Here is a 22049-nt window from a genome sequence, read left to right on the forward strand (position 1 = left end):
CTTTTTACATTTTCTCTCCTACTTTATCTTACATCCACTTACATTCTTCAATAATTTCTTAAATTGATCATGTATAATACTTCGTAAGTGATAAGTGAGCATTCCATAAAATAACGAAGATAATAAGTAAGGACATGTTCTCTTACGTTGAAATTCAGTTCAGTTCAGCTCAATTCTGTTCATTTCAGCTCAGTTCAGTTCAGCTCAGCTCCTAATTTCCTTCCCTTATAAAATATTCATTTCAGTTCAGTTCAGCTCAGCTCCTAATTTCCTTCTCTTATAAAATATTCATTTCAGTTCAGTTCAATTTAGCTCAATTTAGTTTAGTCCAGTTCAGTTGAGTTCAGTCAATGAAAACAAGCCCTAATTAAAGGTATCGATGGCTAAAGATGTCTTGAAAATCGTGTAACATGAAATACTTACTATAAGGTGAAAAGAGTAATACGAGTAGTTTGTGTCAAAACATTTTGATAGATACATAATTATTGCCGGCTTGTAGCCATTGTAAAATCTAAAATTTAAATAAGACCCAACAGTGTAATTAATAATCTCAACGCCGTCGGAACCTAAAACTAGTCATCAAGTAAAAACAAGTGGATAGTTGTAGTTTTCAAATTAAATATTTTACAGTCCTTTTCCCTTGGTTGATTTTTGGTTTTAGTGTGTGTCCAAGTCCAACAATATGGGGTGGAAATTGGAAAATACAAAGAAACTAGCCATTCCTCGATTGCTTTCCAAAGCTTAGGCGCCGTGTTTCTTGTCAGCTTATCGACGCTTTAAAAATGAAAGCGTCAGCACTCTACTTTAGCTCTCAACAACTGTTCTTGGCAACTCCAGTTAAATCATTTTGTGGGGTTAATGGATTTCTACCCCAAAATCACTTGGGAAATATCTGCAAATTTGGAAACACAAAACCCAATTGTAAAATTCACCCAATTTTTACTGTTAAAGCTGCTTCCTCATCTTCTCCTTCACTTGCTGGCTCTGCTGCTGATTATCCTGGTATAATTTCCTTTTATTTTTCTATTTTTTTAATATTGTTGTTGCTTAATTTGGTGAAAAATTCGATTTTGAAATGGGGTTGCTGGAAAATTAGCTTATGAATTGTTTAACAGTTGCTTGAAATTTTGTTGAATTTCTGACCTTTATTTTTTGTGTGCAAGTATATGATATGATTTTACAACAATGACACAAGTATTATATCTGTTGATAAGTATATTAGGTGACTCGTACTTCGTAGCTTTGTCCGCCCGATCGGGCGGACATTGCCCGGTCTGACCGGGCGGAAGAAGAAGAGGTGCCTGGCAAATTCGTTGAAGAAGCTGCTCTCGCGCCCGACCGGGCGAGCCTTCGCCCGACCGGGCGAGCCTTCGCCCGATCGGGCAGACCTTGCCCGGTCTGACCGGGCGGTGGGGGTTGGATACGTTGAAGCATTCGTATGGAGTTTTCTTCTCGCGCCCGATCGGGCAGACCTTGCCCGGTCTGACCGGGCGGAGAAGGAAAAATGCGGAGACGCGGATTTTACGATTTAAAGTTATCTTATTTTATTATCTTTTTGCCCAAGTATCTTTTAATTAGGGATTAATATAAAACCTCCCTAATATCAGTATTAGGGTTAAGAGAGACAGAGTGAAAGCCGTTCTTGAGAAATACAAGAATCATCTTTGTAATCTTTGCAGTTTATAGTGAAATCATTCGATCTCGGTGCCCGTGGACGTAGCTATCACATCGATAGTGAACCACGTAAATTCTTGGTGTTGTTCTTATTGTTTGCATTGAATTTCTTTATTGTTTTCTTGTTTGTTTTCGACCTTTGCTTCCGCTGTCGCACAACAATTGGTATCAAGAGCTCAGGTTCAATCCTTGGAGAGTTTCTTGAAGATAACAATGGCAGGAGATTCAACAATAAGAATTGAGAAGTTTACCGGGAAAAATAGTTTCGGGCTATGGCAAATTAAGATGAAGGCTCTGTTAAAACAACAGCAGATATGGCGTCCGTTGGCTCCAAAGAGTACTACTTCGGAGTCAGGAGACGGACCGACTGACTCGCAGTTAGAAGTTATGGAAGAGAAGGCACACTCTACCATATTACTTAGTCTTGATGATCAAATCATCACGGAGGTTGCTGATCAGGAAACGGCGGCTGGATTGTGGCTGAAGCTGGAGTCATTGTATATGACTAAGTCGTTGACCAACAAATTATTACTGAAACAGCGGTTGTTTAGCCTCCGGATGCAGTCAGGTACTTCCTTACGGGAACATCTAGAAAAACTTAACTCTATTTTGCTTGATTTACGTAATTTAGATGTTAAAATTGATGATGAGGATGCTGCGTTGATTTTACTTGTATCTCTACCGTCTAGCTTTGAGAATTTTGTAGAGTCTTTTGTTGTTGGTAAGGATTCTATAACCTTAGAAGAAGTGAAGGCAGCACTTCATACTAGGGAACTCAGAATGAAAGCTACGAGTGATAATGGGGATAATGGTAGTGGGTTATTTGTTAAGTCCGGAAAGTCTAAAAAGAATAAGGGGTTTAACAAGGGGAACAATGCTGGGTCGGGTGCTGGAAACGGCAAGGATGGATCTAGTAAAACTACTACTAAAACATGTTATTACTGTAAAGAACCGGGTCACTTTAGGAATAATTGTCCGGTGAGGAAAAACAAGTCCCAGGCTGCTGTAGTTGAAGAGAAACCGAATGAGAGCTATAATTCAGAGGAAGATTTAGCATTAGTCAGTTCTGCTAGGTCTGATGATTTATCTGATAACTGGGTTCTAGATTCGGGGTGTTCGTTCCATATGTGTCCACGTCGAGATTGGTTTGATACATATGAACCTCGCAATGGGGGTATGGTTATAGTCGGTAACAATGCTCCATGTAAGGTCACAGGTATTGGTTCCATGAGGTTGAGGACTGTTGATGGGCGGAGGTTAACTTTGACTAATGTACGGCATGTTCCTGCTTTAGGAAAGAATCTGATTTCATTGGGTACCCTGGATGAATTGGGGTACAATGGTGTGTTTTCAGATGGGGAGTTGTGTATTTTCAGAGGTTCTGAGTTGGTACTTAAGGGTATCAAAAGGAACACCCTCTATGTTTTTGAGGGTGTTACACTGCCTAGTTCTGCGGTTTGCGCATCTGTATCTCACCAGGAGATGACTAAGATTTGGCACATGAGGCTTGGTCATATGGGGGAGAAGGGGATGCAGCTATTGTCCAAGAGGGGTCTTCTATCCGGGGTCAAGGTTGCCAACCTTGAATTTTGTGAGCATTGTGTGTTTGGTAAGAAACACAGGTCAAAGTTCAGCAAGGGTGCTCACATTACTGATGCAGTGCTCGATTACATCCATTCAGATTGCTGGGGTCCATCTAGAGTTGAAGGTATGGGAGGTTACCACTATTTTGTGTCATTTGTTGATGACAAGTCCCGATACACATGGCTTAGGTTGCTTAAGTCAAAGGATGAGGCCTTCAAAGTTTTCAAGCAATGGAAAGCTTTGGTGGAAAATCGACAAGGAAGGAAGATCAAGAAGCTACGAACGGACAATGGGCTAGAGTTTTGCAAAGACGAGTTTAATCAGTTCTGTGCAGATGAGGGTATAGGTCGGCATCATACTGTCAGGAAGACACCACAGCAGAACGGTGTAGCAGAACGGGTTAATCAGACACTGCTAGAGAGAGTTCGATGCATGCTCTCTAATGCAGGGCTTGGGAGGAGGTACTGGAGTGAAGCTGTGTTAACAGCTTGTTATGTCATTAATAGGGGTCCTCATTCTGGAATTGATTCCAAGATTCCGTTTGAGATCTGGAGTGGTAAGTTGCCTAATTTTTCGAATTTGAAGATTTTTGGTTGTGTTGCTTATTATCATGTTATTGAGGGTAAGCTGGATCCACGAGCCAAGAAGGGGTGTTTTGTTGGGTACGGGGATGGTGTGAAGGGGTTTAGAATTTTTTCACCTTCGGAGGGTCGGGTCATTCTTAGTAGGGATGTTACTTTCGATGAAAACACCATGTATTCAATTAAAAATGCAGAGATTTCAGATTTGAGAAGGGAAGGAGACAATTTATTACAGACAGATGGGGTACTTGAGGTACATCAGTCTACCATTGCTGATTTACCTCGGGTACAATATATTGATGATGATGCTGATGTTCCAGTGCCGGGTACTCCTGAACCTGAGATTACTCCTACTCATTCTAACTCTGGGGATGAGGTGGAGCAATCTAATCAGGGGTCATCTAGTCAACCTGACACCATTCTTGAGATGCCTAAACGAGTTATCAAGAAGCCTGTTAGATTGATTGAAGAGATGGAGGGAAGAAATTGCTGTGTTGATGCGATGACAGGTTATGCATTGAGTGTAGCTGATGATGTAGAGTCATTTGAACCTGCCACATATAAACAAGCAATTAGTTGTAGTGAGTCTGCGCAATGGCTTGCCGCAATGGGTGAAGAGATGCAGTCTCTTTACAAGAACAGAGTGTGGGAACTGGTAAAGGTACCGGAAGGGAGGAAGCTTGTGGGTTGTAAATGGATTTACAAGAAGAAAGAAGGGTTGTCGGAAACTGAGCAAATACGTTTTAAGGCTAGGCTAGTTGCTAAGGGGTTCAGTCAGGTAGAAGGGGTTGATTTTGTTGAGATATTCTCACCTGTGGTTCGACATACTTCTATCCGTGTGTTATTGTCAATTGTAGCACATTTTGATCTTGAGCTGGAGCAGTTGGATGTTAAAACGGCTTTCCTTCATGGCGATTTGGAGGAGGAGATTCTGATGAAGCAGCCCGAAGGATTCGAAGTTCCTGGAAAGGAACACTATGCCTGCAGATTGCTAAAGTCATTGTATGGACTTAAGCAATCCCCCCGACAGTGGTACAAAAGGTTTGATTCTTTTATGGTTTCACAAGGTTTTGACAGGAATTCATATGATTGCTGTGTGTATCATAGTAAGCTGGATAATGGTTCCATGATTTATCTTTTGTTATATGTTGATGACATGTTGGTTGCCACAAAGAATAAATCTGATATTGCTAGATTAAAGGAGATGCTTAACTCGGAGTTTGACATGAAAGACTTGGGTGCAGCTAGGAAGATTTTGGGTATGGAGATCTACAGGGATCGGGCTAGAGGTAAGCTTTTCTTGACTCAGAAAAGCTACATTGAAAAGATTTTGTCTCGTTTTGGGATGGAAAAATCGAAGCCTATAAGTACGCCAACTACTGTTAGTTGTAAGTTGTCTTTGTCTATGTCACCTCAATCAGAGGAGGAGTTGTCTTATATGTCTAGAGTTCCATATGCAAACGCGGTTGGTTGTTTGATGTATGCTATGGTCTGTACTAGGCCGGATATTGCGCATGCTGTTAGTGTTGTAAGCAGGTTTATGGCTCGACCTGGGAGGGAACACTGGCAAGGGGTGAAAAGGATTTTTCGCTACCTGAGAGGGACAGCTGATATTGGTCTTGTGTACGGGAATGGTAAGGAATGCTTGGTCACTGGGTACAGTGATTCTGATTATGCAGCTGATGTGGATACCAGGAGGTCTGTGACTGGTTATGTGTTCACTTTGGGTGGTTCTGTGGTTAGTTGGAAGTCTACATTGCAGTCATCAGTTACGTTGTCAACTACTGAAGCTGAGTATATGGCTCTAACTTCTGCAGCTAAGGAGTCTATTTGGCTCAAAGGCCTAGTAGGTGAACTGGGTATTGCACAGGATTTTGCTACAGTGTATTGTGATAGTCTAAGTGCGATTTGCTTAGCTAAAGATCAAGTACACTATGATCGGACGAAGCACATTGATGTCAGGTATCATTTCTTACGTACTGACAAGAGGATTAAGGTGAAGAAGATTGGGACTGCTGACAACCCGGCTGATTTCTTCACTAAGCCTGTTCCGTTTAGCAAGTTTAAACATTGCTTAGACTTGTTAAATATTGATTACTACGTGATGTAGTAGGCCCTGAGGGGCGAAGTTGGGGAGCTCCTGGTGTAGGTGTGTTGGCCTTAAGGTGGAGCTTGCCCGGGGCTTGTGATGCAGGTGGAGCATTATGAGTTGTTATACTTGGAGACGAGTATGTGATGGGTCTTGGTTGAAGACTTATCGGGATGTATGGCTTATGCATGAGTCCTGCATCGGGTTTGGCTTGAGATGTTTTTTCACTATGTCTTGATGGGGTCGTTTGCTGACTACGAGTTCTCGTCAAGGTGGAGATTGTTGATAAGTATATTAGGTGACTCGTACTTCGTAGCTTTGTCCGCCCGATCGGGCGGACATTGCCCGGTCTGACCGGGCGGAAGAAGAAGAGGTGCCTGGCAAATTCGTTGAAGAAGCTGCTCTCGCGCCCGACCGGGCGAGCCTTCGCCCGACCGGGCGAGCCTTCGCCCGATCGGGCAGACCTTGCCCGGTCTGACCGGGCGGTGGGGGTTGGATACGTTGAAGCATTCGTATGGAGTTTTCTTCTCGCGCCCGATCGGGCAGACCTTGCCCGGTCTGACCGGGCGGAGAAGGAAAAATGCGGAGACGCGGATTTTACGATTTAAAGTTATCTTATTTTATTATCTTTTTGCCCAAGTATCTTTTAATTAGGGATTAATATAAAACCTCCCTAATATCAGTATTAGGGTTAAGAGAGACAGAGTGAAAGCCGTTCTTGAGAAATACAAGAATCATCTTTGTAATCTTTGCAGTTTATAGTGAAATCATTCGATCTCGGTGCCCGTGGACGTAGCTATCACATCGATAGTGAACCACGTAAATTCTTGGTGTTGTTCTTATTGTTTGCATTGAATTTCTTTATTGTTTTCTTGTTTGTTTTCGACCTTTGCTTCCGCTGTCGCACAACAATATCAAGAAGATTTGATAACTGTAATCAGATATCTAAAAAATTGTATACGTGACTATTAATTCCGGGCTTATAATCAGATATCTATGTAATGTGTACTGCCAATGTTGTATTCATGTTGCTGCAAATGTTATAGATCAAGTAGAGAATCTGAGTTGCTTTAAGAAGTAATCACAGATACAAGAAAGAGATTTTTTTGTGGGATTATCTTTGGTAGAGAGTCTAATGATAACTGGATGGGATTTTAGGTGGCAACTTGAAGTATTAGTTCAAACAAAGTAATTGCATCAAATTGGACAACTTAATACTTCAGAAACAAGGCTTGGGCGAGATTGTCTTACACTGATATCACTCGAGACTTTGCCATACTTGACACATTAACATTTTGCATTTTAGACCAAAAGCAAGTGTAGAAGGGTGAGATAATAGTATTAGGATCTGACCCTTGGATCCACCCCGTACCTGTTCGGAGACTTATTTCTGACTTTTGAGTAGATGTATTAACGCTATTGAATACAAAATCATCAGTATAATTATGGATAGGGAACAATAATTATATACTTTGTTTATCAACTGACATCATCCCACTCTCAAATCTATGAATATGCGTAGTTTGCATCTTCTTAATGCTGTCTCTTGTGGATTTCAGATTTTCAGCCTATTTGTTTGTAGAGTATTAGAAGAGAGACGTAGGTTTGAGACCTCTGCATTTGTTGGTCTTTATTTATGCTTCCACTATACCAGAAAAAGGGAGGCAAGCAGGCAACTACTAGCAAGTATTTAGCTTTTTTTAGATTAAGGTTTGAGAAATTCTGAGATATGCATGTAGAATGGAGAATGTAGAATATTGTTGGAAATCTTGAAATGTCAAATGTTGATGCCTTTTTTGTTTGCCTAATATCTAGAAGAACTGATTGGTAAACGAGTAAAGAAGAAACAAATAGCTGGGATAGATCAGGATGAGTTACTGGACCCAAGACAATTAGCTGATCCAGACAGCTGTTTTTGTGAGTTTAAAGGGGTACATGTACATTATAAAGTATGCGAAGCAGAACCATCTATGTCAGAGGAGCAAGAAACTTCTCAGCTTCATGTTCCAACTACAAAGCTTGGTTTTCCAATGATTTTTCTACATGGCTTTGGTGCCTCTACTTTTTCTTGGCATCGAGTTATGAAGCCTTTTGCACAATTAACTGGTTCAAAGGTTTTGGCATTTGATAGACCAGCATTTGGGTTGACATCAAGAGTTAGACATTCAACACATTCTCATGCCAGTGGTGATACAATGCCTCTTAACCCATATTCTACAGCATTTTCTGTGCTGGCAACTTTGTACTTCATCGATTTCCTTAAATCAGAGAAGGCAGTACTTGTAGGGTGAGTATTTGCTTATGTATCACATAATTCTTTCACGAGCTTTATGAATCATGATCGTGCTCAATACTTCTCTCACTTTACTATTGTGAATACTGTTGTCTTCCTAAGTGTTGCTAAAGATTATGCACAAGGATTAAGTAGGGCAACTGAAAGTGACTGAAATACTCCTATTTGGGTAGTATAGCAAGAAAATTGTTACTCAAATGAAGGCAGCTAAGACTGTAAGAGGTGGATGACCTGCCATGGGATTTGTTAACATAAATTTACTCTAATACCGTAAGAACAGGCATATGTCTTTTTTTTTTTTTCTTCAAATATGGCATCTGGAAAACAAAATTGACCGTCCTAAGCAATTTTGGTTGAATTAAGCTTCTCGTCTACGTTCTTTTTACCCCTGATATTCAACCTTATTGAGCAGTAGCTATAATCATTTATTGTTAATTATACTGTTAGAAGCTGTACCGTTTAAAGAAACCTTAAAGCTAACAAATTATCTATATTGATGTTTAGGCATTCAGCTGGGTCTCTAACAGCGGTGGAAGCATACTTTGAGGCTCCTGACCGAGTTGCTGCATTGATTCTTGTGGCACCAGCAATAGTAGCCCCGCGTTCAGCCACCAAGTCTGCTAAAGAAAATCAGTCAGACAAAGACAATAAAGTCCAAGAAAGCAATTCTACTTCAGATAAACGTCCAAATCTGTTTGCGAGGATTGGACAGGTCCTGTCAAATTTTTACAGATACATTGCAAACACAGTAATGAAAGTGTTGAAAGGGATGCTGAATGTAGTTAACTCCCTGTACACAAAAGCTTTAGTTGCAATCTTGCGCTCAGCTGTAGCCATAACATTGGTAAAATTCTTCCTCAGCTCATGTAGTGCTGTCTGTATGTTGCTATTCATACTTGGGACATATCACATATGAGAAATGAGAATGATCTCCTGTCTCTTAGGTAAGGATGATTATTGACAAGTTTGGCATTGCTGCCGTTAAAAATGCATGGTATGATGCAACTCAAGTTACTGACCATATTCTACATGGTTATACAAAGGTGAGTTGTACACTTTCTTTCTTTTTTTTTATTTATTTATTTATATTTTTTTATTTCTTCCTTAAATGTTTGAAGTGCATCAATAAAAACTAAACAAGATTTTAGCGAGATTAAATGCCCCTATTCTGATGCAGCCACTTCGAACAAAAGATTGGGATAGAGCTCTCGTGGATTTTACTGTGGCTATGTTGACAGATTCTCAAGCTAAACTGAAGCCACCGTTGGAGAAAAGACTTCAAAATATTTCATGTCCAGGTAATATAGAGATCAGTAAGTAATATATATCTCACCAATTTGTCTGTATACAAGCAGAAACTTGTAGAGAAACCTTATCCCAGCATGGCGTGTTAGGAAGTCTCTATCGTCATAGCTGCAATTAGGAGGAATGAAACTTGTAATAAAATATGACAGAAATTAGTAGTTTGGCTTCTTCTTGTAGAATCTGTGTGGCCCATATGAGACAAATCATGAGTGCTTTGATTTAAGTGAGGCAGTCAGGAATTTGTGAGGATTGGATTAGGTTTATCACAGTAATTAGTTTATTAGTTCAATAGATTGCAGCCTAAATATATACATAGTATGTGTTTATTAAGCTGCGAAACTGGTGTCTCCAAATTTCTGGTGTGAGAGAGTCAACTATGCATAAAAACAAAGCTTCCTTTGTCCTAGAACACAGAGATGACATTGCTTTAGGGCACAGAATATGGAGGGAGAAAAGGATGAGAAAAAAATGGGCTCGATTGCCATGGTAGGCATGGGTTCCTAATTTAGAAAATAATTAGAGAGAAAAGCTTAATGACAGTTGTGTGTTAACCCTGGGTCGTCCCAAAAGGGATTTTTAACAAAGCTCTATTATGGAGGGTATAGAAGTGTAGAACAGTTAAAAATAAAACTTCCAAGTTTTTTCACTATCAACTGTATGATCTGTCAATGTATGCTTTCTACAAAGGTCTGTCTAGTATGTCTAGTAGCATTTTGATAGCCATAGATATATCATAATATCAGGCCAATGAGACGTAAACTTTGATACCATACAGTTAATCAATTTCCCTCACAATTTTGTATGTTTATGATTTCTGAAGTAGTATGATAAAGTTGACTAACTTGTCTGATTTCATGATGATTTCAGTACTGATTATTACGGGTGATAGTGACCGGCTTGTTCCTTCTTGGAATGCTGAAAGGCTTTCACGAGCAATACCTGGCTCACAGCTTGAGATAATGAAGAGTTGTGGCCATCTGCCTCATGAAGAAAAGCCAGATGAGTTTGTATCTATTGTTGCAAACTTTTTTAACAAAGTTTTTTCTGGTTCAGGAGAATTTTGCATGCAAACATGAAGATTATTCATCCATGTGCATAGTTAAGCAAGTAATTAACCATCAACTTATTATGTTGTACCATTCTTCATGAAAGATGCTAAATCCCGCTTCTAAGCAGTTGGTCTATTTGTAAACTTACGTGCACATACGTATTAATTTACATGACTAAAAGTCATTATGGTGTTTTTCTGTAAAATCTTTTTGTTGTATGGCTCCATGTGATGTTTAGAAATTTGCACTTATCGTGGTCTGGGTGAAGCGATTTTGTTGAAGATGCACCAAGGCACCCAACTTTTTTTTTTTTTTGCACAAAATTTTACTGTTCTTTAGGTGTGCCGCAGTTTAAAGAGGGGCAGAAAACTCCAAATCGCCTTGGTGCACCTTAAATATTTTGACATTGCTCCTTTATCAAAGTAAATCTTGACAGGAAGGAGACTAGGCACTGATTAGCTGCTTACAATGGGTAAAAAAAATTACCTATTACTGATGATTTGTCTGTTGATGATTAGAAGTTCCATTACGTCTCTATTTCAATGACGAGGAGAAGATATAGATAACAAACTGTGAAGTATTATGAAAGGTACCCATGTCTTAAAACTGTTATAAAAGACGGTTGCAATGAGAATCATAAAAAGTACCTATGCAGCATACAAAAAAAAAAAAAAAGAAGTGAACTATGCATGTTTAAGAGTACTTTTTTTTTAAAAAAAATGCATGTTCAGATAAGGCTGTGAAGCTTATTTGGTATTCAACATGTAAATATTCGTAGCTCTTAACCTGACCATATCTGTAATCACAATTTCAGATTAACAAACAAAACGATTCTTATAACATTACAAGTTTGAGAAAGATAGTATAATCTCTTTATCAGAAAGGATCAGTTGCAAAGGCAAAGGTAGCATCTCGTATTCCTGCAGTTGGGATATCATATCCTGACATAATATCATCACCAAAGATCACAGCACCAGCAGCTAGAGCTCCTGCGCCCAAACCCACTCCAAAACCTGGCCCAACACCCCGTCCTGCTCCTGATGGCATGTTAACATATGATGTGGATGGATCATTGGTTCGTGGAAGAAAAGTGGGTACATAACCAGTGTGAGAGGATGGCGGCATTGGAGGTGGTGCATGTGGCGGGGGAGGAGGATACCCAGGGGTTCGGGTTGGTGGATAACTTGGCCTGCCAGCGTGTGGGTTTGAATAGTTTGTCGGGTAATTTGAGCTGCTGGCTGGTGGGTAACTTGGTCCAGCAACAGCAGAATTTGAATGGTTTATTTGGTGTGGCATAGGATGATTATATGGACGATTTCGAATAGTTACAGGCGGACGAGGATTCCCAGGCTGGTGAAATGGCAACTCAGCTTGTCCTGCTGGCTGAGCTTGGTATGGTCCTCCATTACTCGGCATGTTAAAGTTACTGCTGCTGTCTCTTAAGTTGAATCCATCCTCATTTCCTACCATGACAGAAGACACAAATATCATGCCATGTCAAAGAAGTAGCGAAATAACTGTGTTCTCTTCTACAAGATGCTTACAACAAATTAATTCAAGAACACTTATATTGGAAAATTCACATACAACTTGCTGGGTTAAAAATTTTCACCTCATCAACGATTTGAAGATCGCATCCCATTTTTCTATATATCGTGAACCTAGGCTACAACGGACTTGAGTGAGCTAGACCACGGCTGAGTCAACAACCTGACCCTGGTTCTGATCCCAGCCTTGCCTAGCCTGGTCTCAAGCCAAGTCTGGACTTGAAAACACTTTCCTTAAAAAAAGTTGGGTTCTTTTAGCTTGGTTTAATCAACATTTATCTATTGTTTAAATTTCAAATACATATTCCTCTTTTTCCTTTTTCTAACGCTACTTTTACTTTTTCATTCCCTTGAATAATCAATCAAATTTACATTTGTAAATGTCTCATTTTCACTCCATGTTCCACAGTTCCAGCCACGAAAAAAAGGGGACAGAGAGACGAGCCCAAGTTCGAGTTTCAAACCTTGTGGCTTGTGCTTAACATAGAGCACAAACCCGAGCATTTGCTCAAGCTTTACCAAGCCAAGCCCCTACTATATTGGATCATCCAAAGCATGATATTGGTCATAATAATAGTTCTGAAATGCAAAAGAAACAGAAAAATCAGCTTACCTAGAAAAAAATGTGAGCTTGTTCCTTCTTTTTCTTCTGAGATCCTGATAGAGACATCGATAAATCCTTGAGGTTTATTGGAGTTTTTCTTCCTCAGCTGGAAGCTTCCAACATCTTCATTTCCCTGATTTGATCCTTCAGAGTTCTTACAGTGTTTAGCTAAGAACTCCCTTAAGATAACAGTTGCACTACCCTGGTGCTTCTCTCTGAGAAAGACAGGCTCCCTGCTGTAAACCTCAACGTGCAGCGCCATATCTTGGAACTCTGACTCTGAAGGATCGATGACAGTCGTGAACTTGGTCTTCCATACAGGATTTGCATTCCCTGAAGCATCAATCTTGGTGCAGTACTTGTTGTTGGGATCAATCCAACCAACTGCATACCATTGATACTTCCAAAGTGAAGATCGAGGTAGCCCTCGAGCTGAAATCAGGCAAACCTCGACCCAAATCTTCCCCATTGACAATGAGCCTGATTGCTTCATCATGCTTACTTAGCTGCAACAAAGTAGAAATACTGCAGAGAGAATATGTTCACTCCTAGTTTTGGGTGGAATTGGTAAAGTTGGGGGAAAAAGGACAATAAAGTGGGGTTCTCTAAACTTCAAATCATTTCAATACTTCATTGACAAGAAAATACTAGACTAATTGTGCATCAAAATCAAGGGATAACCTCTAATTTGCTGTTTCCTTGACTAATTAAGCATCATAATCAAGGGATAACCTTCTTTTTAGTACCACTAAATAATTTAAATGATAGTTGTACATATAGGAAGAATATATGAATAAATAAGAAATTTTAGTGGCAGATTTTGAGCTTAAGAACATAATATATATTCATAAAAGGACTTCTGAATATATTTACTGATATTCTACAGATTAAAGGGATAGATTCATTCACTTTCAGCAAGCTAAGTTTGGAGGTTGTTTCTGAGACAGAATGGGTCGTCTTAGAGGTGGTGCTGCTAGCAGTTTTCGACCAGCTTGTGTAATTATCCGGTCATTGTCAGAAATGCTAGAAGCTGTGTTTGTGTACATCATTGTTGTTGATCCTAAAACATCGTCTCCAAATCCACATGCCGCGAAGAATAACCTGTAAGATGTAGGTATGAGATACATCCTCCCATTGATCATCCCTGAGTTCCTAAATTACATTCCTACTTCTAGCATTTATTCCTCGCATAATAGAGAGAGGTAGGAATGTAATTTAAGGACGGAGGGAGTATCTTTTAAGAAAAAATGATGTGCTTGGAGCGATACCTCTCTTCCTCGGAGCAGAGAGCTGATATGTCGTATATTCCTTTATTAGTAAGAATTCTGAAAGACAGTAAAAAAAAAAAAAAAAAAAAAAAAAATCTTAGACCAGTATGCTAGTTTTATCATTTATTTGTAATGTAGGTATGATAGACTGGTAGTAAGCATCTATGTTACTCGGACTTGGGTACTAGTATGTCAGAGACGGGAATTTATGTAAATGAACCTAATCTTAGCTTCAATGTAGTGTCAAGTGTTCATTCCCCTTTCAGAGTACTTGTTGAAGTTCCTTGAACAAAAACTTGATTTTGAAATGAAAAGTCCGAATAACATAGCTGCTTATACAAACACGATACAAGGAATTAAATCAACCTTAAGATTCTTTGAACAATCATGTGACCAATTCCCAACCGTCGCAAAGAAGGAATGACCTGAAAATAATCACCACTATTTAAAAAAAAAAAAGAGGAAACTAATCTGAACCATATCGACGGTTAACATAGACATTATTGACACAGTAAAATTAAGTACAAATCTTTTAAACAAAGCACAAATTCTATTTAAAATAGTGAGTGATGGATAGCTCAAGTGGTTAAAACTTTCCTCCCGATCCCCCCGCCCTTGTCACTCTCTAAACACCAAAAAAACAAATTCTATCTAAAATGACCGGCTACCAAACGGGCCGTATCATAATCAAATCATCAGCTACCAAACGGATAAAAAAATAAAATAATTACCCAAGAGACTAACCATGACATCATAGATAGAAGCAGTTAACCCCAGATCAGAAACTGCCCTTCCAAACCCAACCAACTCACCATTCTCCGGCGTCACCACCGTCGGCAACACCCTCCCCCACAACCCCTTTTCTCTCTCCTCCACGTCATCAACACCACCAACCTCGGCAAAAACCGACACCACCACAGAGCTGTTAGACACTGCAACACCGAGTTTTCGGTTGTCGATACCGTCTGATGATAGTGGAAACCGATGAGGAGAGTGATTGCAAGAGAGGTAAAGATTAGATAAAGTGTCAATGTTAATGTGTGATGGGTTTGTTGATATGAATATTGGAGGAAGTTTATTGTTTAATCTTTTGCCATTGTTATTGATGTTGTTGGTGTTACATGTAATAGGGGAGATGAGTTTGTTTGTTGATGTAATAGAAATTGCCATTTCTTCTCATTTTCAAGATTTTTTTTTTGGGTTTTCTTGAACCTCAAATTTGTGGTGGGGTTGCTTGTACGTGTGTTTATTTTTACTTTGATTTATACCTTATCATTGTTCACACGCTAGATAAGGGTAAAGGATTATAGGATCCGAGGAGAGAAGTGGAAATTAGAACTTAGAGCCTCTTCTGTTTAGCTTAATTTCAATTTACGAGTAGTTCGGTTCAATTTTAATTAATTCAGTTTCTAATTTATTTCTCTCATAAACAATTCATTTTATTTCCGTTCAGTTTCAAGTTCAGTCCCAATCAGTTCAGTTTAGTTGTTTGCTTGTTTTCAATAAATCGGAACAGATCTTTAGATTCGGAAGCATAATGCGCATCATATACTCTTGAAAGAATATAAAGTTAAAAGTAAAAGGTTTTTACTATTGTACCAGTAGATGTGTTTTGAATACTGATGATTTGTGTTTTATCTTGATTTTTGAGAAGATAATGTTGTACACTTCTAATCCACTAAATAGATGCTAGAAATTTGAAGGATTTGCCAACGTGTAAATGTGGCCTACTACCTTGTAGGGATGAGGTTGGTTTTTTTTTTTATTATTATTATAATATTTTTGTAAAGCTATAAGCAACATCACATATGAAACTGTAGATTTTTATATGACTTATTTTTTGGCGAAACTTTAAAACTTAGGGCCTGTTCCGATTGACTGAACTCAACTGAACTGAAGTGAACTTATTAATTAGTGATTTCTAACTACGGATTAGTGATCTTTGATTATTTATTGATTATTTATTACTATACATATGTGTATATACAAATGTACATATTATTATTAATAATAATAATATTATTATTATTATTATTATTAATTTTGATTATTATTATTATTATTATTATTTATTAATTATTATTATTATTATTTATTGATGATTATTATTATTATTTATTGATGATTATTATTAGTATTATTATTTCAATTATTATTATTATTATTATTATTATTATTATTATTATTATTGTTATTGTTATTTATTGATGATTATTATTATTATTTATTACTTATTGATTATTATTATTATTATTATTATTATTATTATTATTATTGTTAATATTAATATTATTATTATTTTTGTTGTTGTTGTTGTACTTATTATTATTATTATTATTGTTGTTGTTGTTGTTGTTAATATTAATATTATTATTATAGTTGTTGTTGTTGTTGTTGTGTCGTCGTCTTTATATCATTAGCAATATCATTAGACGTAAATTAAGAGCTGAGCTGAACTGAGCTGAGCTGAACAGAGCTGAACTAAACTGATCTGAATTGAACTGAACTGAATTTCAACGAAAGAGAACAGACCCTTAGGCATAATTGAAGAACTTGCTAATGTTTTATTATATAGAAATTCTTTTATTTCACCAAAAAAAAAAATATAGAACTTCTTTTATATGTAACTTTTATAAATCATACTTGTAGTATATTATGATATCATAATGGTTCTTTGAAAATCTAGGTCATTTCTATATTAAATACTGCTTGTATTTTCCAAGTTGTCAGGGCCAAAAATAGATTTTGCCTTTGCCTTAGCCTTACCATTTGCTCATCTACTAGAATGGTTAACTTTAAATGACACTTCTTGTGAATACAACCAAGCTTACTAGAGAGAACACTTTTTTTTTTCTTCTCAAAACTTAACATTAAACTATAAAATATATTTGTCACTACTAAATGTTCTCATATTCTCTTTATAAGAATACGTACACCATGCTTAGGCTCAACAATCATTCTATAAGTAGGTAAATGTATATACTTGGGGGACAAAGTGAAGCTAAATTTAGAGACAATGTTGCAAAGCAAGAGCTTCAATTGCACCATGGCAAAGTTTTTGCCAACACATAATCGAGCACCAAGTCCAAAAGGAAGATAAGCTTGGGGAACTTTGCAAGCATTAGAAACTCCATTAGCAAACCTTTCAGGCTTGAACTCATTGGCGTCGGGACCCCATATTTCTTGGTCTCTATGTAATGTGGGGATCAAGGTCCATATGCACACCCCTTTTGGGACCAAAATATCTCCAATTTGAAACTCTTCTAGTGCCTCCCTAGATATAAAGGCTGCCGGTGGGTACAATCTTAGGGCTTCTTGGATTACCATTGCCACCTGCAATTTTTTTAAGTTCATTCAGGTCGGGTCAGTTTTGTCAGGTCTACATTCGCTCCCCTAATAATCCGTCAATCACTAAGAAATAAATATGGGAACAAAGGGTTGAGAGAGATACCGATTTCATCTTAAGAAGAGTCTCAACATCAGGAACAAGAAGATCATGATCTTCATCACTTTTGCAAAATTGATTAACATCAGCCCTAATGTTATCTTGCCATTCAGGATGCAATGCCAACAGCATCAAGCACCAAGAAGCAGCCACGGCCGTTGATTCGTGGCCAGCAAAGTAGATGTTCTTACAATTGTCAACAATCAACTGCTTGGATGAACCCTTGTCCAAATCTGGATCGTTCATTGCCCCTTCAAGAATCCATTGCATGAGGTCCTTATCAGAGGAACATCTCTTAGAGCATTCTTGTACCCTATCTTGAACTGCCTCCCAAATTAGTGACTCTATTTCTTTTTCCAAGGAATTCACCTCCTTCTGAACTTTAGTGTTCAAGAACCTGTCAATTATAAGGTTCATCTATTTATCAACAAAGGCAAATATATGTTTATCCACTAATGAACATCAACTCATAGAAATGTAATTGTACTACTACCTCCGTTCCAGACATTTTTCCTCTCTTCTTTATGTCAAATCATTGCAAATAATATAAAACGGAGGTAGTACATAGAGTACTCTTTTTCTAGAACAAAACTCCATAACTATCATACACGATACGAGTTTAGTCTTTCCATGACACACCTATTATGTATTGTAACTATCTACTAGTAGTATGTTTTCAAACTTATGTACATTTACGTTTATTTAACTCAAACGGACCAATATAATCAGTTTTACATCTGAAAGTAAAAAGTTACCCTTATCATTCATATTATACTTGGTATATAGGATACACGCACAATTGAATAGTTAATCTTATTCAAAACTAAATACGAAATACAATCTATATTATTTTAAAAAACACGGAAAAGACCGTTTAACAAGCATATGAAAACATACGAAGTGCAAACCTGATTGTGGGCACCTTGAAGAGAAAATTTTGCTTAGAGAGAAGTTTTTGAAGAGTCCTTAGCTTTAAGAAAATCTTCTTGCCTTTAGAATAAGAGCTACCAAAGCAAGCCCTAGAAATCATGTCACCTGAAGTTGCCCTTAAATCTTCATCAACTCTCACCTCTGCTATTGACCCACCTTGGGCTTCAATACAAGCTTCCCATTTTCCCAACATTTCTTGGGCTGCCTCCTTCATCAAGCCCATCATGGTCTGTCCAAAATAATATCATCATAATCTTTCAAATTAATAGTTTATCTAAGAACAATTTAAATTTATAGTCATGTTTACTTCATAATTAATGTTAAGAAAAAGTTATCCAAGTATTAGTTTGTACCCCATTTTACTGAGCACGTCAACCAATAATGCAAACTTTTGACCAATACACAGTAAAAAGTTAATATTTGAAAAGTATAATGTTGCATTTTAACATGACTGTTTTTTTTTTTTCAAGTATAGCTCACCACATTTAGTAAATTGTGAAAATAGTATAAAAAGTCAAAACGTATTGGATAGAATAAAAAATGCTCGTACCTTAACTTTGTCCATAAAGAATTGTGCACCTATAATTTTCCTTTGTTGAGCCCAAAGAGTACCATTGGATCTCAAAATGCCATTGCCAAGCATAGGAGCAAGTGCCTTTGAGACGTAAGTAGGTTTACCCAAATGTAAAGTCATGCTTTGGCTCATCTCTCGCACTAGATCAGGTTGATTTACATATAAATGTTGCCTATTTCCTGTTGAATATGTATATATCGGACCTGCATCCCACATTACACACAAATAAATATCAAGTTAATGACTTTTAATCTATGTCAAAAATGTTTTGATTATTCTAAGTGTTCCTTGTCTTTTAAGTCTACTCCAGTACTCCATCCGTCCCACGTTATATTCTTGTTTTTCTATTTTGGAGACCCAAAATGTTGTCATTGTTTCTATTTTTGGACAGTATATAAAGATCATTATACCCTCATTTAACTTTATTCATTAAATTTTCTAAATTACCCTTGAATTTTCCTCTTACCTTGTACTTTTTCCCACTTTCTGTCTCTAACATTGTCCATAGTTATACTTTCATATTTTTTTAATGTACTTCATCTACTTTCTCCTTCCATATTTTAAATACCGTTAAAAAAAAAAAAAAAAAAAAAAAAAAAAAAAAAAAAAAAAACAAACAAAAACTATAAAATGAGAAGGAGGCAGTAAGTAGCAAATAGAGAATTGCAGTGCCTAGTTAATCATGTAAGCATGAAAACAAATCATGACCCTTAGGAAAGTGGCCCTTTGAAGAATTAAGTGGCAAGTTGTGAGTCTTGTGACATTCTTTTTATAGACATAGATAGGAATAGTCCATAGAGTAGCATGTACAAATCATGCTACTCTATCGACTAATAATTGGCCTTATAAAACATGTACATAACTAAGCTAGGTCGTACCTAGAAGCTAACTAGCATAACAACTTTCTTTATAAAAAAAAAAAGAAGGGGAAAAATAAATCATTATTGATTGTTTAAGTCAATACATTTAATTTTAATGTGCTAGATGGCTAATGCTTGTTAAAAGGACGAAAATATCTTTGTACGAGTTGAAGTGTGATAAGACGTGAATCATTTCACATGACGAACTTCCTTCAAATAATATTCTTGTTCACAAAGTCTAGTCTTATATGTGGCTGGCCACACCGTGTGGCCAATCACTATAGGAGTTACTTTGCTAGTGTAATGGGGGTTACTTAATCAGTGCTAAAAGGGTTACTTCATCATTGTTATAGAGTAACTCGGTCAGTGTTATAGAGGTTATTTGATTGGTATTACAGAGGTTACTTAATCAATGTTATAGGGGTTATTTTAAGTGGTCGCACGGTGTGGCCGGTCGCATATAAGACGAGCTGGTATCACTTTCGCATTGCATGTGGCTAGTTATATCGTGTGTTCAACTATCATATGAGTTACTTTGTTAATGCTATAGGAATTATTTATTCAGTCAAGGGTCGTTCAATTAGAAGTTACTTGGTGTGTGTCAGCTGAACATAAAAAAAAAGTTACTTTACTCTCGTTTCTTAACCAATAATAGTGCGATTCTATAGCTGTAGAGAAAGACCCCCCGCAGCCCTTTTTCGTGGGAATCCTGCTTACGTCATGTCGACGGCTATGATTCCCATGTTTCTTGACAGTCGTAGCTGATCTGGAGTTTGATTGTGATATTTTGTATCATAGTAGTATGACTGACTATTTCTATGCCATACACTTTGATTCTGTGACCAATAATTGTACTACTAAAATTGGTAAAGGTAAATAACAAATAACAAACCATTAGTAAATTTTCAAGCCCACTTTAGTCACTTACACACAATGTCTCATTATTGTACCCTTGTGTATAGTACAAAGATCTTTATCTCTTAGATTTTTTTAAAAATTTATGGCCTTTCAACTTAATAGGTGAGCATAATCAAATTTTACTATATTTCTATTATAGCCTTATAGGTTAGTTAATAAGTATGGAAATATTTAAAAACAATAACATAATAAACATTTTACAAATCAATATGGGTAGGCCAAAAAAGTTATTACAAGAAGACTACACGTGTACTTCTAGAAGTATCTTGATAGTTAATTTATTAGTTAAATACCCCATATTAAATAATACGTTGACCTTCTATTATCTAATTCTTAGGAATCAGAAATCGTAGTTAATATTACTACATGTGTTTGTGACGCCCTTTAAAATATATGCAGTATACGGAGTAATTCGCAAACCCAAGATCATCCATAAACATTTTTTATCGTTTACGTGTGTCTGTTATGCCTTTTAAAATGGATAGAGTACGAGTGTACAACCCATCAAGTTGTTTGCCCCTCTTTTACTTCCCTAAGGACAAGTTCTTACGCGTTACTCACCCGCCACTAAACACAGTATTATTATATACCATTACTCCAATATTATTATTACTTCCATTTCTTATTATGTGCAACAAAGGGGTATTATTTGTGAGACATAAAATATTCCTTTGTTACACATAATAAGAAACAGAGGTGGTATAAAAAATGCATAGAAAAAAACCAATCAAAAAACATAAATATAATATTAAATAAATAAAAAATTTAGTAAAAAACATACCATATTGATTTCTCCACTGTTCAAAGTAAGGAAAAAGAGTAGAAGTATAATCATGGCCAACAATTTCATCATGAGAAGAAGATTTAGCAACCAAAGATTGAATCCTCTGCATCTCAGGAACATTTCCAAGAAAAAAAGATGGTGAAGGACCATTAATCCCATATTTTCTAAGCTTTTTTCTCTGAATTTGAGACTTAACCCACAAATTATTCTTCCAAAAATGAACCAAAGAACTAATAACCCCACAAAATAAAAGGGAAATTATGATTAATTCTTGGAATTCAGAAAATACAGCAAATTCCTTCATTATTTTTTTTAACACTTTTTTTTGCTCTGTTTTTTTGTTTGAAAGAAAGGAGGAGAGAGAATAGTTGATGTGCCTACGTTATTGAAAGAAATGTCGAATTAAGTGACGCACATGATATATAATAGGTGTGTCTCCAAGTGTGCTATAAAAGCAAGATGCTTATGCTAATAAAATGTTAATTTGTGCATTAATTTATGTAAAAGGTGAGATAGGTTACATCATTGGTGTATAAAAATTAAA

At 37.0% G+C, this 22049-nt stretch overlaps 4 protein-coding genes across 5 annotated transcripts; 1 reads left to right on the forward strand and 3 right to left on the reverse strand.

The window, feature by feature from the left end:
- Positions 1 to 651: 651 nt before the first annotated feature.
- On the forward strand, positions 652 to 10856 carry LOC110717902. 2 transcript variants are annotated; one of them, XM_021896700.1, is made up of 6 exons: positions 652 to 1002; positions 7747 to 8215; positions 8726 to 9065; positions 9166 to 9264; positions 9399 to 9519; positions 10394 to 10856. In XM_021896700.1, exons 1-6 carry the CDS (start codon positions 783 to 785, stop codon positions 10600 to 10602), a joined length of 1458 nt encoding a protein of 485 aa, XP_021752392.1. In that variant the 5' UTR covers positions 652 to 782; the 3' UTR covers positions 10603 to 10856. The 2 variants fall into 2 exon arrangements, with proteins under 2 accessions (XP_021752392.1, XP_021752384.1); XM_021896692.1 differs by having other exon boundaries at positions 653 to 1002; positions 7744 to 8215.
- A 409-nt stretch (positions 10857 to 11265) lies between these two features.
- Positions 11266 to 13305, reverse strand: LOC110717916 (protein SRC2 homolog). The gene is made up of 2 exons (XM_021896713.1): positions 12736 to 13305; positions 11266 to 12038 (listed from the first exon to the last, which is right to left on the reverse strand). Exons 1-2 carry the CDS (start codon positions 13220 to 13222, stop codon positions 11452 to 11454), a joined length of 1074 nt encoding a protein of 357 aa, XP_021752405.1. The 5' UTR covers positions 13223 to 13305; the 3' UTR covers positions 11266 to 11451.
- A 143-nt stretch (positions 13306 to 13448) lies between these two features.
- LOC110717923 (uncharacterized N-acetyltransferase ycf52-like) lies at positions 13449 to 15378 on the reverse strand. Its single transcript, XM_021896723.1, has 4 exons — positions 14739 to 15378; positions 14361 to 14419; positions 13995 to 14051; positions 13449 to 13827 (listed from the first exon to the last, which is right to left on the reverse strand). The coding sequence occupies exons 1-4, from the start codon at positions 15162 to 15164 to the stop codon at positions 13638 to 13640; spliced, it is 732 nt and encodes a 243-aa protein (XP_021752415.1). The 5' UTR covers positions 15165 to 15378; the 3' UTR covers positions 13449 to 13637.
- Positions 15379 to 16761: 1383 nt separating this feature from the next.
- LOC110717931 (cytochrome P450 714A1-like) lies at positions 16762 to 22007 on the reverse strand. The gene is made up of 5 exons (XM_021896734.1): positions 21503 to 22007; positions 18920 to 19146; positions 18348 to 18598; positions 17446 to 17836; positions 16762 to 17327 (listed from the first exon to the last, which is right to left on the reverse strand). The coding sequence occupies exons 1-5, from the start codon at positions 21807 to 21809 to the stop codon at positions 16902 to 16904; spliced, it is 1602 nt and encodes a 533-aa protein (XP_021752426.1). The 5' UTR covers positions 21810 to 22007; the 3' UTR covers positions 16762 to 16901.
- Positions 22008 to 22049: the final 42 nt, after the last annotated feature.

This window comes from Chenopodium quinoa, unplaced genomic scaffold, assembly GCF_001683475.1.
Source record: "Chenopodium quinoa cultivar QQ74 unplaced genomic scaffold, ASM168347v1, whole genome shotgun sequence".
Taxonomy (NCBI): Eukaryota; Viridiplantae; Streptophyta; class Magnoliopsida; order Caryophyllales; family Amaranthaceae; genus Chenopodium; species Chenopodium quinoa.

Excerpts from the sequence above, each read along its gene's own strand:
- LOC110717923 (XM_021896723.1), bottom strand. The coding sequence starts at position 15,164 with ATGGCAATTTCTATTACATCAACAAACAAACTCATCTCCCCTATTACA. Across the intron at positions 14,052-14,360 it reads ATTGTTCAAAGAATCTTAAG|AATTCTTACTAATAAAGGAA; the intron begins GTTGATTTAATT and ends ACTGTCTTTCAG. Across the intron at positions 13,828-13,994 it reads CTCTGCTCCGAGGAAGAGAG|GTTATTCTTCGCGGCATGTG; the intron begins GTATCGCTCCAA and ends TACATCTTACAG.
- LOC110717902 (XM_021896692.1), top strand. The coding sequence starts at position 783 with ATGAAAGCGTCAGCACTCTACTTTAGCTCTCAACAACTGTTCTTGGCA. Across the intron at positions 9,265-9,398 it reads TTCTACATGGTTATACAAAG|CCACTTCGAACAAAAGATTG; the intron begins GTGAGTTGTACA and ends ATTCTGATGCAG. Across the intron at positions 9,520-10,393 it reads TCAAAATATTTCATGTCCAG|TACTGATTATTACGGGTGAT; the intron begins GTAATATAGAGA and ends TGATGATTTCAG.
- LOC110717916 (XM_021896713.1), bottom strand. The coding sequence starts at position 13,222 with ATGATGAAGCAATCAGGCTCATTGTCAATGGGGAAGATTTGGGTCGAG. Across the intron at positions 12,039-12,735 it reads AAGCTCACATTTTTTTCTAG|GAAATGAGGATGGATTCAAC; the intron begins GTAAGCTGATTT and ends CTGTCATGGTAG.
- LOC110717931 (XM_021896734.1), bottom strand. The coding sequence starts at position 21,809 with ATGAAGGAATTTGCTGTATTTTCTGAATTCCAAGAATTAATCATAATT. Across the intron at positions 18,599-18,919 it reads TCTTTATGGACAAAGTTAAG|ACCATGATGGGCTTGATGAA; the intron begins GTACGAGCATTT and ends TATTTTGGACAG. Across the intron at positions 17,328-17,445 it reads CTCTTCTTAAGATGAAATCG|GTGGCAATGGTAATCCAAGA; the intron begins GTATCTCTCTCA and ends AAAAAATTGCAG.